The sequence below is a fragment of the Grus americana genome, chromosome 1 (genome assembly GCF_028858705.1).
Source record: "Grus americana isolate bGruAme1 chromosome 1, bGruAme1.mat, whole genome shotgun sequence".
Taxonomy (NCBI): domain Eukaryota; kingdom Metazoa; phylum Chordata; class Aves; order Gruiformes; family Gruidae; genus Grus; species Grus americana.
In genome coordinates, this window is record NC_072852.1 from 2,735,817 (window position 1) to 2,755,086 (window position 19,270).

General features: G+C 39.4%; 1 protein-coding gene across 4 annotated transcripts in view; it reads right to left on the reverse strand.

Annotated features, from left to right (window-relative positions):
- Positions 1 to 19,270, reverse strand: part of EXOC4 (exocyst complex component 4) — a 404,878-nt gene that overhangs the window by 354,137 nt on the left and 31,471 nt on the right. For all 4 annotated transcript variants that reach the window (XM_054837585.1, XM_054837596.1, XM_054837605.1 and 1 more), the window contains exons 4-5: positions 6,029 to 6,213; positions 3,838 to 3,947 (exon numbers count right to left, since the gene is read on the reverse strand). In XM_054837585.1, the coding sequence (XP_054693560.1) occupies positions 3,838 to 3,947; positions 6,029 to 6,213 (295 nt within the window). The remainder of the gene's footprint in view (positions 1 to 3,837; positions 3,948 to 6,028; positions 6,214 to 19,270) is intronic.

Consider the following 19,270-nt stretch of genomic DNA (forward strand, 5'->3'; position numbering starts at 1 on the left):
ATAAAATTAGAACTTGCTGATTTTTTAGAAGTCTCAAATAAGTCAGAAAACACTTATCTAGGTATGCTTTAACAATGTTAGAACCACTTCTTGTTCTGCTGTCACAAGTGATTAATAAAACACATGTAAACATTGCCTGGTATACTGTGGGGGGAATCACTACAAAAACCCAAAACCAACAACCCCCTGAAAAAAAGGAATAACCTAATAACCTTTTTTATTTGAAAACAGAGTCTCACTACTTGTATAAGACGACATGTCTGAATGGCCCAGGTAAGCAAATCCCAAACCTCAATATTCTAACTGGAGCTAATACATCAAATAGGGGTCCCATGTCCTATTCAAAGTAAAAGATCGTGGAAAAAGAGTCTTGGCCTCATCTCTGCCAAAAAATGGAATCAAACTAAATATCTTGTACTTCACTCCTTCCTTACAGAAGGGGCACCTTTCACACGTTGATTTACCTTTCTATCTAATATAATGCACCATCACCCATGCTGTGTAAAATGTATCTGAGGAAAACTTATAAACATCCCTGTCAGATGGATAATCCAGGCTTTACTTTCAACTCATTTTGGAGAAGTTTTATCAAAATCTGGAATTTAGATTTGGTTCCAACTGCAGCAAGATAAGCAGTTATGTTACTTCAAAACTGAAGTTGGTTATTTTTGGTTCTGCTCCTCAGAAGACTTTTGTAACCAGTATCTGTGAGTCTATGCACAGGCTGACGCTGTTGATTTCTGTATAATCTTGTTACCACACAAAGTCACAATCGTGGTGGGCAAGACGTCATGGATGATCACAGGGAGTTCAGTACAAGAACTGTACACTGAAAATCAATACACAGGGATTGATATTGGGCCCAATGCTATTTAATATCTTCATAAATGACCTGGATGATGGGATCAAGTGTATCCTGATGAAGTTTGCCAATGATACCAAACTGAGTGGGGATGTTCACACTTTGGAAAGGAGATCCACCCTGCAGGAAGACCTGGATAGGCTGGAAGAGTGGGCTAACAAGAACCTTAAGAAGGTCAGTAAAAACAAATGTAAGGTCTCGCACTTGGGAAAACATAATCCAGGAGTGCAACACAGGCTGGGATCTATCCGGCTGGGAACCAGCTCTGTGGAAAAGGACCCGGAGGTCCTGGTGGACAACAAGCTCAATATGAGTGAATAGTGTGCTGCTGTGGCAAAGAAAGCCAGCAGGATGCTGGTTTGCATCACCAAGAGCATCACCAGCAGAGTTAAAGAAGTCATTATCCCACTCTACTAAGCACTTGTCAGGCCACACCTGGAATACTACGTTCAGTTTTGGTCCCCACTATACAAAAAAGATGTGGACAGGCTGGACAGAGTCCAGAGAAGGGCCACCAGGATGATCAAAGCCTGGGAAGCCTGCCATACGAGGAAAGGTTGAGAGAACTGGGTTTGGTCAGCCTTGAGAAAAGAAGGCTTAGGGGTCACCTCATCACCATGTTCCAGTACTTAAAGGGTGGCTACAAAGAAGATGGAGACTCTTGTTTTACAAGGAGTCAGATTGAAAAGACGAGGGGCAATGGGTGCAAGTTACTCCTGGGGAGACTCCAATTGGACTCTGGAGAAAAAAATTTTCACAATGAGAACAATCAGCCATTGGAATAATCTCCCCATGGAAGTGGTGGATTCCCCGACACTGGACACTTAAGATTCAGCTGGATGGGATGCTGGGTCATCTTATCTAGACTGCGCTTTTGCCAAGAAAGGTTGGACCAGATGATCCTGGAGGTCCCTTCCAGCCTGGTATTCTATGACTCTCTGAAAATCAGTGCAATAAACTTGAACTGGATTCTGCTGAAGGAGAAGGGCAGTACATAAATAGGAACACTAGGTCAGTGTTCATGAAGCCTTGGGCTCTGAAAAAATCAGCATGCCTTGGGACTTTCGTTTAGATAGAATTGCAGTAGTCCAGCATGAACACTAGAAATGCATTTATCTTTACAATTGTAAAGACTGTAGTGATAGGACAAGGGGTAATGGCTTTAAGTTAAAGGAGCACAGATTTAGACTAGATATAAGGAAAAAATTCTTCATTGTGAAGAGGCCCTAGCACAGGTTGCCCAGAGAAGCTGTGGCTGCCCCTGGCTCCCTGGCAGTGTTCAAGGCCAGGTGGGATGGAGCTTTGGGCAACCTGATCTAGTGGAGGGTATCCCTGCCCATGGCAGGGGAGTTGGAACTAGATGGTCTTAAGGTCCCTTCCAACCCAAACCAGTCTGCGATTCTATGATTACACTGGGTACAGCTGGGAAAAAAACCTTCTCGGCCAGCTTTGGATTATGACGAACCTCTTACCAATCTCAGCAGATGCAGCAACGATTGGCTAGGATCTGTAAGCCTTTAAAGGTGACAAGTGTCAACAAAATTCTTTTCAGAGCATATTTTAGGTTCATATTACACTAGCATTAAAAAAAAAATCAACTACGGAAGGCACTAAAGGAACTGAAAGAAGGATTTCCATTCTTCAATAGGTGCATCTCCTGCTGTCTGTGCCCCATCATAAGGTGTGATGGGAGATGCCCATCAGCTCCATAACTTTGATTTTTTTTTTTTCTTACTATAGAGAGGACTAATATTTTAGGTGGAAAATAATGGCAGACACTACAGAACTAACTCACTGAAAAGGAAGTAGGTTAATAGTTACAGTGGTGAGACTGGGATTCAGATCAAAACCATGTGATCTTTAGCAAGAAACTGAACTGAACTTCTCACCAATCACAGGGACCAAACAGGAATTCTTAAGTTTTTTTTCCCAAAAATATTCACATGGTTCTTCTCTTCCAGATTTCCACAACCAAGCTGCAGTTTCCAGTTCTGAAAGTTTACATTGGCATGTCACAAGTGACTCCTGACAAACCTCCACTATGTAGAAATACCGCCTCAGGCTCTGAGAGACTAGCCAACCCTACAGGAGCAGGGCTAAATAACAAAAACCCCTACAAGAGCCAAAGATAAGAATGATCAAACAGAAGAGTCTAGGAGGCAAGCATGACAAGAAAAATCAGAAACAAGCAAGCACAAGTAAGGGCAAAAAAAATTAATAAGGATGAGAAGAGAAGATTCTTTGCATTTGAGGAATACTGAAACAGTCAAGTTTTGAGAGGAAGGGAGGGAGAGATGTAGGTCAGTTCTGTATTATTCATTTTATTTATTTGGTAAACAAGGACAATCCCACTTATTAATCTACTGAAACAATACAAGGATTAATTCCCCATCTGCACAGCACTTTCAAAGCCTCACACAAAAGCACCAATGAAACTTGAGTGGTTTGCTCAGTGTTCGCTGTAGTAACGGGTATACAAAGATCACCACTAGATTATTCCTGTGGATAGATACACCTTTAGTCAAAGTTACAGTTCCCACAAGGAAAAGCTTTGACCTTTTGGCTCTAACACAGAAAAAAACTCAACTTCTGTAACACCTACACATACCTGCCTACATTAAATAATGTAGAGGAGATGTCTATGTAAACTGAACTGACTGCCCAACATATAAGGAACGTGATCAAGATCAGAACAGGCACTGAAAACTAAGTGTATTTAATTGAAGCTGATGGGGAGGAAGAGGGAGGAAGGCTTACTTGCCAAGAGAAAAACACAGATATTGCCAAGTTCCACCCTTGGACATCCCACTCACCCATTTCCTGACATTGCAAAAATGACTTCCTAACTTTTTGTTTCAGGGCCTGCCATCAGCAGCCATCCATGAAGAGATGATATGCCTACTACGACTCTTGCAAAACCAGCTGGAGATCTACAAATTAATTCTGTGAGGAATGCACGTGACTTAAATACTCACTGTTGGAGCTTCCAGGAGTATTGAACTGGGAAGTTTCAAGGAACTTTCGAGGTGTAGACAAGTTAGTAACATCCATAAGAGGTACAGAAGTGGCATCTTTCACAAGTGAACTGTGTGAGGGGAAAGAATTAAAGCAAACAGTTTACCTTTATTTACAATCTTAGTTAACTAACAAATATAATCCATTCATTTCTTAAATTTGTAAGCCTAAGTGATAAATATAGATAACACACAGTTTTGATACAAGAGGTTTACAAAACCTAGCTTAAAGCACAAGTCCACAGATGAATACGATTGGGTGTGTGTATATACACATTTGAATGAAAAGGGAAAAAGCCATTTTTTGGCAATGACGAGGGAACAATGTCGTATCAAAGACAAAATTTGGTTTCCCAAGGCCTCTCAGAATTTAACAGCACTCTAGACTTGCCTGACTGGTCACCACAACACGATCAGGACACAGGCACATTGGAGCTCACCACAGCACATGATTATTTCCCAACAGACACATTCACCTCCAGCACAATTAACTACTGCTACTAGCATGATGATAAATTAACATGGAATTGTTAACATCTTTCTGGAAAAATATATGTTAAGGAGAAGAGATGCTCCCATTTCCATGCCTTCTGTCAACTACTTAATCCTTCAAGCTTTTTTAGTTCCCACTAAAATCCTCCATTCTTTTTCCTCCCCTTCAAATTCCTGTTCTGTGCACACCTACGTGCATCCCTCTCTGAATAAACCTCCTTACTCAGAAAGGAGACTTTCTACTTGGTCATTTTCATAATAAATTCACATAGTATTATTTGCCAAAAATGTGCCATGCTTCTCCAGTTGCATAACAAAAGGCATGAAGCTAGATGTGGCAGGGGAATGCAAGCAAGAAATCATTTTTAATAGAAAAAACTGGAGAAGGTTTTTATAATGGAGTTCAGTATGTTCCCTTAGAGGTCAAAATGATTTCAGAAACCTGCAAAGACAAGGGCTATGCTCACTATCCTGCCTAAGAGCCACTTATACTCCCTATACGCCTACAATACCATACTTACAGGGATTAGCTATGCATTCCAGCTCAGCAATGTTAGAACACACATAAAAGCAATACAAGAAATAATTGCAAATGTTATTGCATTCTGGTCAACAGCCAGTCTAAAGTAGCACACTAAAACAAAGTAACAAGACTGTCCTTGATGCAAGGGTTCATGTCATCAAATATCAATGAAGTGCAACAGGGAATGTGAAAAAAAGATAGAAAACAAGAAAAAGATAAGGGTCCCTGTAGCAGTCATACAAAACTGCAGTTAATTAGCAGTCACATAGTCTGGGTGCAGCAAAGCTTTGTGTCTGTTTTTAATTAACAAGATGAGTAAGGAAGAGACTGATGACTTGCTAGCAACCCTCCTTCCTAGAAATTTCAACTTCAATCAATCCTTTATTTCATAAATTCAGTCAATGTAACTTACTATCTCTCCTCTTATTTTTGGTAGGCATTTTTTATTCCTTCTCATAATAAAATGCTAATTTATCTTTTCTCTGCATCTTTATCATATGCTGGCTCCTCTTTTGCTCCCTGCCTGTGTTTATTACCTCTCCTACTCTACAAAAGTTATCTTCCAATACTGTATCTCTCTTTTCTAGCCATTATCTTTCTTCCTTCCCTCCCAACAACTCTACTGCCCTCAAACTTAGAATTCACAATATTGCAACCTGCGGCCAGTAACCTTATGGTTAGCTGGAAGTCTTTTAAACCTTGGACCTTTGATAGAAAAGATGAGCAATTTTTCCCTGTGTTCTTCCCTTTGCCTGACCTGAGCCTCATAATCATGACATTTGTAGGAAAGGTATACGCATCAGAGAAGGAAAAGAATGCTAAACAGAACTGTCCTCATCATAATTCTGTGGGAAGAGGGGGAAAAAAAAAAAAAAAAAGAAAACAACCCCAAAACCCACAGAATCGCTAAGCAAAAGTGAAAGAACGAGAACAGACTGTTCACAGGCTCAAAGGTGCATCAACATATTTGGAGTTTTTCTGCTCTCCACAGCCATAAGCATGAGAAATTCACTTGCCAAAAATGAAAGGTTGAGGTGTAAGTTGATGGCACTCTCCCAAGAAAGTTTCTACTTCGGAAATTGCTGTCCTCTTCCCTCCCAGACCTCCTGCCCTCAGTTAGCATCACATCAAACCCACCTTATTCTCCCTTTCTCCTTGTTGCGTTGTCCTACTCTGTTAGTCGATTTGATGTAAAGATGACGGTGTAACTCATCTATAAGGACTAAGTGCATGTTCATCTTCTTACTGTGGAGCTCCAGTCTCAGATCACTCAATCCCTCCACCTGAAGAAGGGGACCCTCCAAGGAGTCCACCGCTGACACCTGGAAGGGGAACACGTGTGACAATATTTACTGGTCAATTCATTCATCTCTCAGGACTTTTCTCTTTGATTAAGGGAGTGTCTGAATACCATGACAACTCTACCCACAAACCCTTTTAAAGCAAAAGCCATTTAAGAAGTATTCCTTTATTTCTATTCCTAAAGGGAAATTCAATACATAAAAAGGGTCCAATACTCGAATAACTCAGATTTAATGAGTACCCTTCAAATATTTTGAGCATATGTATAAGCCAAGGTAGTTAAAACATAGTTAATTAAATAAAAATCAAAGCACGGTTTATCACAAAATAAGAGGATTATCAAGTAGAAAAGTGTTAGAAAAAGATACCGACAATGATGTTTGATTGTCTTTATTCTTTTCATTACAGAAACACCAACAAAACATTATTCCCAATTCTATAAATGGGAGAAAACGGCTTAAATTTTATTTGCCTAAAGTGATGTCATGACATAGCTGAAAAAGCTTAGGAAGCCTCATCTTCTGGCCTCCGTAGCTGCGATGTCATGTAACTACACAATTTAAATAAACGTCGCCATCAGATTAATGAAAGCTATTGCTAATTCAAAGGTACTTTTGAAGACTAAAGAGTGTGGGGCTTTTTTAATGTTCAATTATTAAGGCTCAAATTAAGGAAAGTAACTTTATACAAGCAACAGAGTAACAGACAGGGATCTAGACACGCAGTAATGTGAACAGGCCATAGGTAACGTTTCGCTGCTGATGCGCTTCAGTAGTGACCAGCTGACAGCCAGCGGGCACTAGACTGAGGAAGCTGATGTCCACTTATATCCTAAAAGCAAACATTGACAAAAACCACCAGGAATGACAAATCAGTGCATAAAAGTAACACTATTAATTTGCATCTCTCCCACTTTATTTGTTTTTCTAAGTATTTAACAGAACACTTCCACAGTTACTAAAAAAAAAAAAAAAAAAAAAAAAGGCATCCTTCTGCAGTGTCCAAAATCTCAGTGCTGCTGTTTCAAGAAACTAGAAATAGCATAGCATGCTTTGCATAGAAAGAAGCACAGATTTAAAACTGGTGAGGGAAAAAAATCATTCCCTAGTAACTGAAGATACTATTAGTGAAATAAGACATTTGCTTGCACTTCAGCATTTACGTTTATAGTGAGCCTGTCAGCTAAACATTAAAAATGAAAAGCAAAGAGATACAGTAAGCAGACCGCCAAGCTAAGGTCTGGTCCCTTAATACCAGTAAATATTAAATATACTGAAAGAACATCTATCAACAATGTATTACTTTGCTTGCCTCCAAGTCAAGAATGACCCTGAAATAGCTTTGGAGCAGTCAGGCTTTTTAAGAGCAGTTTCGAAAAGGAAGCTGCACTTTTCTTCCTTCCTCCTGAAAATTTTTGCCAAGAAGTCCCTAACTGTGAAATTCTCTTCTCTGCATGGATGATGAGAGCGTGCACTTGCTGCCGGTCTTTAGGCTAGAGCTCAGTCTTGAGAAAGAATTTGTGTCACAGTATTAATCACAGAGGACTGAACAGGCTCCTCCTAAGCCCACCAACACCACAACTTCACCGGCACTTACGGGGTTCCAAACACTTGACACAAAGCACTCCCCATCCTCTTTCTTCCCAGTACCTATCTGTGAACAGTTACGGACGTTTGGCCATAACACATCACAAAACCACACCACAGATGAAGCAAAAAACCAAATCTGCTTCTCCCCAAAGAGCCGACATGCCAGAGTACATACAAATAGAGAAGGCTCAGCAGGCACGCAGACACAGCTTGGAAACCTTTGGCAGAAGTGTAAGTGCTAAATATTATCTTCTTCCTTTGGCAGGTAGAGACGGACCCCAAACTTCCCAATTCCAAAGGCGCTTTAACCCCCCCAGTCACTTCAGGGGAGTTGCAGGCATTCATCGCTGCCCTGAAAGCTGTCAGCAATTTCACCAAAAGCAAGAACAAGATCAGGAACAACATTTGTCAAACTGAGAAGCTGAGAGATGAAAATGCAGTGAGGGAAGAACTGAAAGCAAGCAGGAAAATGACATTAAAAAGGTTCCAAGACATTCAGGAAAAGTATTATCTAAAACACAAGCAACAAAAATGTAAAGCTTTCCACTCAGATCATTCAGCTCTATTTTTATCTTCCCAGTTCCTAAAGAGTTAGTTATTCTCAAAACTAATTATTAAGACCAACATACAGCTCTCAAACACATCTTTTAAGAAACAAATGGAACAGTCAATCATTTATTGTACTTAAAAAAACCCCAACAAAACCAAAAATCTCTCGTTGCTATGTACTGAATTTTCTTCTTCTGGAAAAAGCTGCCTTCATATTTGCAGTCAGACAAGCTGGAAGTCATGGCTTTGATAAATGCCACTTTCTCAGTGATTGAACTCTACAGGTAAATAACAGGCAAGTTTCTACATTATGCACACTCAGAGTCTTTTAAGTCAAGGCAGCCCCACTCCAGGAAAGCCTCACTTAACCTCTCGTTTCTTTTCCAATATTTCATTTCCCATTATCACCAATTATCAAGACAGAGAGCAAGAGAAAAGCTTTAATGTTCAGAATAGTTTGGGTCTCGAAAATAACTACAGGCTCAATCCAAGTTCATGGAAGTCAAGATAAGGTCTCCAACTGGTTTACGTGCCAAGAAGTATAAACATTATGTTAAAAAAAAAAAAAAGAAACCAAACATTTTTCCCTTCTGTAGTTTTACTTACAGAATGATGATTTAAGTCCTGGCAACAAGTAAGCTATGAAGCAGCACCCCAGATTATATTTCAGAATAATACGAGATAAAAACCTTTATCTAATCAGTATGCTGGATAACCTACCAGAGAACGGTAGCATAAGCAACTACAATTGTGCAAAGAAGTCTACAAAGAATGCACAAAATTAAAAATACACTACAGATAGATCTACCAATGGAACTGTTACAAGAAAACCCTTGACAAGCTTGTGTTTCACCCTAAAGATCAGTCCTCTAAAACGGATTTTCAGCAAATAACCACACTGTCATCATAAAGGCTTTGTTCTCCAGAAGGATGGAAAAGAAAGGGAAGCAGAAAGTGAATAGGAAGAGTAGTAATAATGACAACCTCCCTGTTGTCTACCCGGAAACACAAGAAGGAGTAGTTTACAACTGGCTTTATTTAAAGTCCACGTATCCATCTGGGCCATGTTAACAGGATGGTCAAGTATCTTGAGAAACAGTGGGGTTACAAAGGGACTTGGAAGATCACCATGGTGGGTTGCTGAGAGCACAGCCAATGCCATGTGCAGCCAAGAAAAATAAGAGCAAGACTAGAAAGAAATAAGACTTTTTTTGCATTGAATTCATAACGGGGACTACGTCTATCATTGGCAAAGTTTAGATCAAGACCAGAATTTTATGCCTCCACTTAGCTAGTAGCACACCATCACTTGTATTACGCAAGACACCCAAATATATGATAAAAATACTTTCCGCTTTGAAGACCAGAGATATTTATTTACCATTGTGTCATCAACTCATCACTCAACTTGGACACATCATTTCAACTAGCTGTTCTTAACCTTTTCTCATTTCAAATCCTGATATGCAAAAGGAGATAGATGAGTGGGAGACAGGTCGCACAAAGCAGTAACAGGTCAGAGTACAACATAAATACTGCTCTGCAAAAAAAGTATTGCTGTTCCTCAAGTTAGCAGTGATTCCTCCAGCTAGAGAATCTTAATTTAGGAGAAACCCCCTTATTCTTGGATTTCTATTTTTTTATTGCGGATGCTGCTCCTCTGCTTACAGTACAAAGAACAAATCAAGAAAAAGGTGCATTCTAGAAAGAAACCTAAGTGTTGGGGGTTGAATGCATTTGTATTGCTAGCACTATTACTAAACATAAAGAGGTTTTCACATTTTAAAAGCCAACTGCCTCCCTCCCTCTTGAATTCTAAACCTAAAAAAAAAAAAAAGGAGATTTTATATTTAAATTGTATCTATTATTTTTCCACTTATTTATTACAAAGTTATCTGGAGTCCTCAGACAGACTGAAGACCTTCATTTCTAATTATTTGTATCACTTACTAGAATTTTAATTGTATTACTTTAAGAACAATTAAGAATAGAAAAACCTTACAAGCTACAACATTTCCACATCGTTTTTAGTATTTTCAGTACATTATAGCAATTTTTGGATTTATTTTTTTCAGTTCACCAGCAGTGTTTTGAACACTCACTTCAAAAGAAACAGTGCTGGGAAATTAAACAACTCTACGTTTAGAGAAGTAGTATAAACCATCCTTTTGTCCATTGCTAGAACGACCCAGTTTCTCTGGTTGCTGTCTTCTACCACATTCATCTCTGCTTTACAGAGCTTGTTGCCCATTAAAATTGAAAGGCACTGGAGCCGTCTTATACGGCACCTGCCATTATGGATAGACGTGAAGCCAAAGGCTATCCACACCTACCAAAGAGCGATCTCAAGCACAAAACTGCACAATCCTCAAATACTAGAGTGAGAAATAATTGTAGTGGCTCAGAAGCACACTGTGGTCACCAAGTAAACGCTGACGTGTAAAGGCAGAAAGCACAGATTTCAACATTTTCTGGCAGAACAAGTCAAAGAATTCTGGAAATTAGGAATCCGCATTCATGTTGTAACTAGAGTAACATACTGATCCAGCTTGGAAGGGACCTCCAGAGATTTCCAGTCCAACCCTCTGCTCAAAGCAGGGCTAACTTCAACATTAGACCAGGCTGCCCAGAGTCCCCAGTCAAGGTCTGAAAATCTGTAAGCATGGAGATTCGCCATCTCTCTGGGCTCATGCTCCTGGGTGTTTAATCCCTCTCATGAGGAACAATTTTCTCCTTATATCCAGCCAGTTTCTCCCACAGAAACTGGTGATGGTTGTCTCTTGTTTGTGCACTTCTAAGAGAAGCCTGGCTATATTTTTCCTCTAACTCTTTTAGATGGTCACATACAGAAAAAAAATACTCTTTTCTGCAGGCTGAACAAACCAAATTACTGCAGCATCTTCTTAGACCTTGTGTGCTTCTAACCCCAGCCACCCTGAGGTCTCTCCACTGGACTTGGTCCCGTAGGTTTCCTTTCCCATACAAGAAAAGGTCTCCCAAAACTGGACGCGGTACTCCAGATGCAGCCTCACAAGCACGTAGTTGCTTACCTTGATCTGCTGGCTGCGAACCTGCAAACACACAAGTGGGACACCCTAATAACAGGACACAGAGCAATTTGGCACAATACTGTGCTCTCCAAAAAGTCAGCAAGGGAACCGAATCTTGTTTTCCCTGTCATTGCTGCCCTATGCATACACTGAACTGAGGGTGCCATTAATACACCGTCCCTGATTTTGGCTCTTTATCCTTGCTCTGGTAGGTGTGTTGGCTAATGAAGACTAAAGATGTTATAAAACATGAAACAGTACCACATTTAATTAGATATTCTCCCCTCAGCTTAGACTTGATTTCCCAAGTAGTTACCTGGGTTTTAATACTTCTATTACCTACTGTGTGCTATTCATACTAACAAAAGGACTAATAGATGTAAAATTGTATATAGAGGTGAAGAGTTATAACTACAAGATTCTGATAAGACTGATAATGGAATAGCAGCCTTTTTCAGAGAACCTAAAAATTAGACATATAGAAGAGAACTACGAGTGGTTCAAGGGTCCAGAAAAACCACCTGAGGGTCCTTCAAGCCTCTTTCTGTCACCCACCTGGTTCAGCTAAATGGAAATGAATAAGTGATTTATTTTTTTCTGAGGGTGGGAGGTTGGTGTAGATAATGGCATTGCGTTTGAGTACCCGGACACAAAGAAAGTTATAGGTAATAAAGCTACCCAACATTTTTCTTTTGGCAGGGGTTGAGATGCAGAGAAGAGCTACAGCAAGAAATAAGAGCTGGAAAGTGAATCAACAAATAACTTGATACTCTTCTTTGAAAATCTGGTTTACCGTGAGCAAATAGTACCAAAAGAAATGGTAGGTAATTCCCATAACGACCTTTTTTTTTTTTTTAAATTCTGAAAGAAGTCTGGCTTTCCCACTGAAAGCCATACTTAAATACATACAAAATCACTGTATTTAGTCAAATAATAATAAAAATAGTGGCCTGCATTACAAGAGAATTTGGGTTACACAATCTGATAGTCATTTCTGATGTGAGAATCTACTTATCTGTATCTACTTATTATCTACAATACGTCTGACCCTTTAGAAAATAAGTATCAATGAAAAAAGCCTGAAAAAAGAGCTCTGCTTTGTAGAAGCTAAAAATCACAAGTTTACAGAAAATAACTGTGGCACCAGAACCATTATGCAGCTTGTTTAAAGGTCACAGTCAATTTATAGTTGGGCTTAATTGCCTTAAAAAGAAAAATGTAGCTAAATATTTGCCTATCATAACATCCAATTTGGAAGGGTTTAATTTAGCATTTTACAACAAACTAGTACCTAACTACTAACAGGATATTTGTTAAAATTCTTCTTGCTTGACTTCAGCCAAAGTTTTTCAATCTGCTCGCAGGCAAACCTACATATTCCCTTAAAAGGTTTTTCAACAGAATTTTGGTTTTCAAAAAAAATTGTAAAATAGATCTGAAAAGGAAAATGGGGAATTTTTTTTTTTTTTTATTTATTCTAGACCTCCACAAACCTGGAAAGTCTGTGAGCAGAGATAAAATGAAAACCCTCAACTATGTGCTTCTTCAAGGCATAAAAAAAAAAAAAGAAGAAAAAAACCACAACAGAGTAATGGTTGTTCAAACTAGAAAACTAAATGCTTTCCATCTGGGATACCAGTCTATTCTGAGTTCAGACAACAGATAGGAAAACACGAACAAACAACTGAGAAAGCAACTGAGACAGGTTAAAAGAAAACAATGTGGTAGGTCACAATTTGAAGGAAAGAAAGTGGAGTCATACACAGATGCAGGATGACAAAAGGAAAAAAGCTGAACCCTCTGAATCAAACAGCAAATAAACAGCAGCAACCCAGAAGGTTTCAGCTGCCTTGCTGGATGAATAAAGACAATGCTGACATTTAAAAGGAGGAGAACTGATCTACTGCTTTTACAAGGAACTCGCTTTCAAAAGGTACAGGAAAGGAAAATGACTAAAAAATGGCTTAAATGTGAGTAGCCAGATCTAAACAAGCAGTTGATGGAATTCAGTTTACACCTGACTTGCGTGAGATAAGGATCTAACCTGACAAGTTTGCTTAAAGGAACAGGAAGGTACTTACAGTCCAGCTGTTGGGATTTTGCACTGGGTAAGAAAGGCAGAATATCTAGAAATGATGGTCTCAATTCAAAGAATTTAACACATCGTAAATTTAAGAGTGAACAATGCATTAGAGAACTGATCTTCCAACCTTCTAACACCATAAATGTATCTAAAGGAAGCTGAATTACACGTGACAAGGAATTTTCCAGTGGGTCACTGTGGTTTGGGGTTGCACGTGGCACCCCTGTTCCAACATATTTATGTAAGAAACCAGCAACTGCAAGCAGCTGGAGACACACTCTTGGAGCTGGCATTCCATGTCGACATGGGGACCACTCTGAGAGACTGTGGCATGGGGGTGACCCAGGCTGGAGCAGGTACACCCTCAAAGGGACTGCAATTTGTGGGTGGCCCACATCAGGGCAGACACTCTGAGGAAAAGCATAGCAGAGGAAAATCTGAAGAACCAACGTGCTGCAGAGGAAACCAGTAAGAAACAGAGTAGCAGAAAGAAATCCTTACAGATGACACTGACTTTCTGGGCCACCCATCATCTCATCAGAGGAACTGTGACAGATTGAGCATAAGCCATGGAGAAAATAAGTTGAGAAAAGGAAAAAGAGTAAAGGTGTTTGACTTAAATTGCACCTGGAGAAGAGTGAGAAAACATATTTACTTAAGTGTTTTTTGATTGCGCTCCCTTTTTTTCCCACCTCAACACCCAAATCAGTGATCAGAAGTTTGTGTTAACTAGCAATAAATTAAACAAGAGTTCCCTAAGTTGAGACTGTTTTGCCTGCAAAATTCCGATGTTTTCCATGGATGATGGAGAGAATCACAGTATCACAGAATGGTTGAGGTTGGAGGGGACCTCTGGAGGTCATCGGGGCCAACCTCCCTCCTCAAGCAAGACCAGTTGACCAGGACTATGTCTAGATGCTTCTGAGTATCTCCAAGGATGGAGACTCCACAACCTCCCTGGGCAACCTGTGCCAGTGCTCGGTCACCCTCACAGTGAAAAAGTGTTTCCTGATGTGCAGAGGGAGCCTCCTGTATGTCAGTTTGTGCCCATGGCCTCTGGCCCTGGCCACCACTGAACAGAGCCTGGCTCCATCCTCTCTGCACGCTCCCTTCAGGTGTCTATACACATTGGTAAGATCCCCCTTGAGCCTTCTCTTCTCCAGGCTGAGCAGTCCCAGCTCTCTCAGCCTTTCCTCAAAGGACAGATGCTCCAGACCCTTCATCATGCTTGTGGATGAGGCTAACATCCAGAAAGCAGAAGACTGTTGAGTACTTTGAGCCTCCACTGATGGAAACACATAGTAAGTAACTGATTAAACCTGCTTTTAAACTGCATTTATATTTTTTAGTTAGAAGCTTGATCTAAGTCTTATCAAGTAAGCTTGTATTTCATCTGTAAATTTGTTCACTATTTTGGTTGCAAGGTGACTTAGGATGAAGCTAAAAAGTTACTGCCTTTGAGAATGGCACATCTGAACAACGGGACACATGAATACCTGCACCCAAGCTGCACTTCAGAAATCCAAAGATTGGGAATAGCCTGCTACCAAACTGCCACAGGCCAGTGTACAGCAAACATGAACTGGTATCAAGCAAAGCAGTGAACATGAGCTAGCTAAGATGACTCCGACCTTAAAGAATACGCAGGTGGTCCCAAAACAGGGAGCCTTTAGCTAAAAAACACAAAAAATATGAAAAGCACACAGATCAGAGATGACTATTGCTGACTGTTGCTCAATCTTTCCCCTTAAAAACAGGAAAAGGAGAAAAGGTACACATGATGTGAGGATTGATGAGTAGCTGTAAAACACCGATGATGAACAGTTGAACAGTACTGAGCGTTGATTAACATACTGGATACGAAGATGATGGAAAAACATTGCTACCAATTTTGTTCACCATCAAATAATCTTGTAAGAATTAACAAGCTAAAAGCAAACAAAGAGCTCTAAAAGACTGAGGACTAAAGATGATGGTTCCTTTGCAATATTTCGGAAATAGCTGAAGTTACTGCCCTTCTTGAGATAAAAGGATTTCCTGACCAAATGATGCAGAAAGGGGGAGAAGTTTGAAAGATTCTGAACTACACACACAAAAAAGTGCTCAGGTTGCAAGAAAACAGCTCATCCTGAGATAAGTAGTGAGTGTTAGTTCATTTGATAGGGGAAGGACAGGGAAAATGTACCTATAGGAATAGGGAGAAAGGGTTGTTTTTTGTTTGCGGGGTTTGTTTTCTCTTGAACACAGCACCTTATATTAAGATTCCCACCAGCAGAGTCATCAACGTTACTGAAAAGCAACCACTTTACAAAAGGAGGCAACAAGCAACCGGCATATGACACAGTGCCCAACAGTAAGAAAGTATAGGTGAAGGCTAAGGAGTAACACAATTCTCTTTTAATGCCTTAACAGAGCAGACAAGTATTTTCCAGAGAATCAAATTCCAGCAAGCCAAACTCCACAATTTTACTCTCTAAATCAATCATCCCATCTAGTCTTACCTTTTTTTTTCCCCCTAAAAAAGAAATTTCATGTTATCAGATACATGTAGGGAGGAGGTCTATAAGATGACACAGCCCTTTCCCTACCACTATAGTACTGCCTTAATTACATTTTACAAAAGTTACTTTTATATCTCTTGCTGATAGGACTACTGCTCCTACATCATGAAAACATCAAAGCAAACCTGTTATAAACACATTAACACAAAACACAAGTGTCCTTTATTTTTCTTAAGTTTTTAAATGGCAATGACCCAACCTAACTTACTGTTTTCCTCTACAAACTTTAAAATATTTATAAAATTATATTCCTCACTTGCTGTCCTTTACTCCAGCTACATAAATTTAATTCTTTTGAGTTTGCCTTAGTCCTGTCACCCATCAATCATTCTATTTCCTCCTCCACTCACTGTAATTCATCAATGTCTTTCTAGTAATAAAGTGCTGAAACTGAAAGCAACGCTCAAGGAACAGAGTGGCTAAAAACGAGAGCGGATTATCCAACTGCCCACTTGGACTTCAACACAAAACATGAGCATTTTCAACAACAGTATGATCAAATGTCTTCCCTGACATGGGAAAGTCAGAGTATCTATCGGCATCACAGAATTGTCCGAGACTTTTTCCATTAGAGTGACAACTCGATGGACGTGACACATGTATTGCCCCAGCGCCTGTAACAGTCGTGTGCCTTGAATCCTCAGTAGCTCCTGGGCAATAAAATGGAATTAGCAAATCAAAGATTCAGTATCAGCTACAAGAATCACGTCAGACAGCTCAGCAACAGAACTCATTGCCAAAGGACAGCACTGAAGCCAAAAGTTTAAATTGATGCAAAAACATACAAGGACAAATGGCAGGAAGAAACATCTACTGAGTGCTATTCAACACAAAAGACACCAGCTTTTCCATCAAAAGCTGTATATTTCCAAGTGCTGGAAGCTCACCGAGCGTTTTGGGAAAGGATTGCCATTGCTTGCTCCGTCCTTGCTCTCCCTTCTAAGCATCCTCTGCATCAGACACAGTATTGGCCTCAGACCACCTTTGGTCTGACTTTGTATAGACATCTCTATTAAATCTCACTGGAGCACTGCCATAGACTAGCAATACAGTTGTAGGTATTGTGAAGGCAGCAAAAACAATAAAAAAGGTTTTTCCTTTCACTTTTCATTTCCATATTCTTTTGTCTCTTGATTTAATGCATCCTCATCTAGTCTTAATTGCCATTAAGAAAAGCGTGCTTTTTCAGGACCATCTCTGTCCCCAAAATCTTCCCTCTAGATGAATGATGTCTAGAACAATCAGGTCCTAATGCATTAAAGTAAAACATCAGGATTTTCCTTTTAACGCAAACCTGCAGTTTCCCAAACCAATCCTCTTGCTGTCTTCAAGATGACATTTCAAATCTTTTACGCTCCATGTACCATCTCCCTGTCGTTAAAAGAATCTTTAACTCCTTTCAATTAGCTCTTCACTTGTTAATTTACTAACTTATTTTTATTACAGAATTCATAAATCCACAAAAGGTAATATTAAACTGTAGTGTAAGACAGCCATTGCCTCCTCAAACAGGCACACTGCCCATATATCTTCATTTATGAGCTGTTCAGCATAAGTCTTCCTCTAAGTCCACATGACAATGTTTCTTCCATCACACCATTTTGAAGGTTACTTGGTAGTATTATGACAACTTTACCAGACAGAAATCAGTTTACTTCAGTGGAAAACTTCTGCGTTAAATTTACCCCAAATGTTTCAAATGCTTTACTAAAAACCAAATTTATTACACCTTCTCACCTACCATTCACTAGCTTTAAAGCTCCATTTTTAAACATGCAATTAGATTTATCTAGATTATTCTAAATTGTCCCATAGCCCAACCTATCTTCAACAATTTCTCTTGGTGTTTGTTTCGGTATTTTGCTATGGACAGAATTATGTCTGTACAATCCAGACCTTAAAAAAGAATTCAAGGGAAGACCAGCGATTACTGGAAAAACATCAGCTGTATTCAAAGATGAAGTGATAAAAATGTAAATATCTCACGGAATAAAGTCCATAACATGCCTTAATAATAAAAATTACCAGCAGCATAAATAGCAAAGGAAATATTAACTTGAAGGTATGTCATATGGCTAGGTTTGTGAGTTTAAAAGGAAGCAAATGCAAACTAAGCCACAAAACTCTCAAGCTGTTTGGAGAGCACTCCCAAGAAAGGATGCATCATTACATGGCAGGAGCAATTGCCTTGAGCAAAGAACTTCTCATCACTGCGTCTACACTATAATCAGGAAAGATTAAATGTAATGTTCAGAAATGCCCATTCCCAAAAGCATAGATCATAACGTTACAGCTGCCTCTCCCTTTCATTAAGGACAGTGTCTCGCCGTGTAGCTGCAGCTTACTTTCACCATAAAAAGATGCTAGACACCTCTACTCCACCTTCATTACAGCATGTTTTCTTATTTAATAAACTTTCATCAGCTTAAATGAATGGTTGTTATTAGGAGAACTAACAGCCACGCGATAATACTCTAGAGAGATATCAATGCCTGCTGGTGCATTAACTAAGAGTGGAGGGGCTGAGGTCAAGCACACGTCAATGCAAATGAAGCAATATTAGGCACTAACAGTTTAATGCAATAGACTGCCGGAGATAATGGAAATTACAGGATAAAAAGAATGAGATAAAGTTATCGATAAGTTTACTAAGGGGAAAAAAATGATAAGATGTTTCAAAGGGAAAGAAATCCTCTGCTTTCTAATGTTTTTAAATCTAGCCTAGCAAGTTTGTTTAAAAAAAGAGATCAGAAAACAGAGTTTAAAAAGAAAAAAAGACACAGAAAAGAGGTGAAAAACATTCTAACAATAGCCAGCATCAATGCTTCTCATAGAAGGAACTCAGAAGTACCCTACCAAACTTAATTATTTAAGCTTTATGATGCTCCTTGGAGGCAGACAAATAACACTAATAAACCCCAGCATCTCAGTAAAGGTGTAAAGGTACAATATTTTAAACGAACAAGCAGCAGACAGAAGGCGGCTCATGATTTCCATGCTTACGTGTGAATCACTAGAACATACCCTACGCATACATCAACTTAATAAAAACAAAGCTCCCTTCTTTCTCTTCCATACCTCAACCATACCACTAACAGAAATCATGAGGTTTGCCAATCATTAAGAACTAATACAAAACAGTTCCTTTAAGCATAAACACTTACACACCTCAATAGGTAATCGGAAATGAGATACAACCCTTGAGATGTCAGCTTCGCAATTCTGTTTTCTAAAAGGTTTCGTTG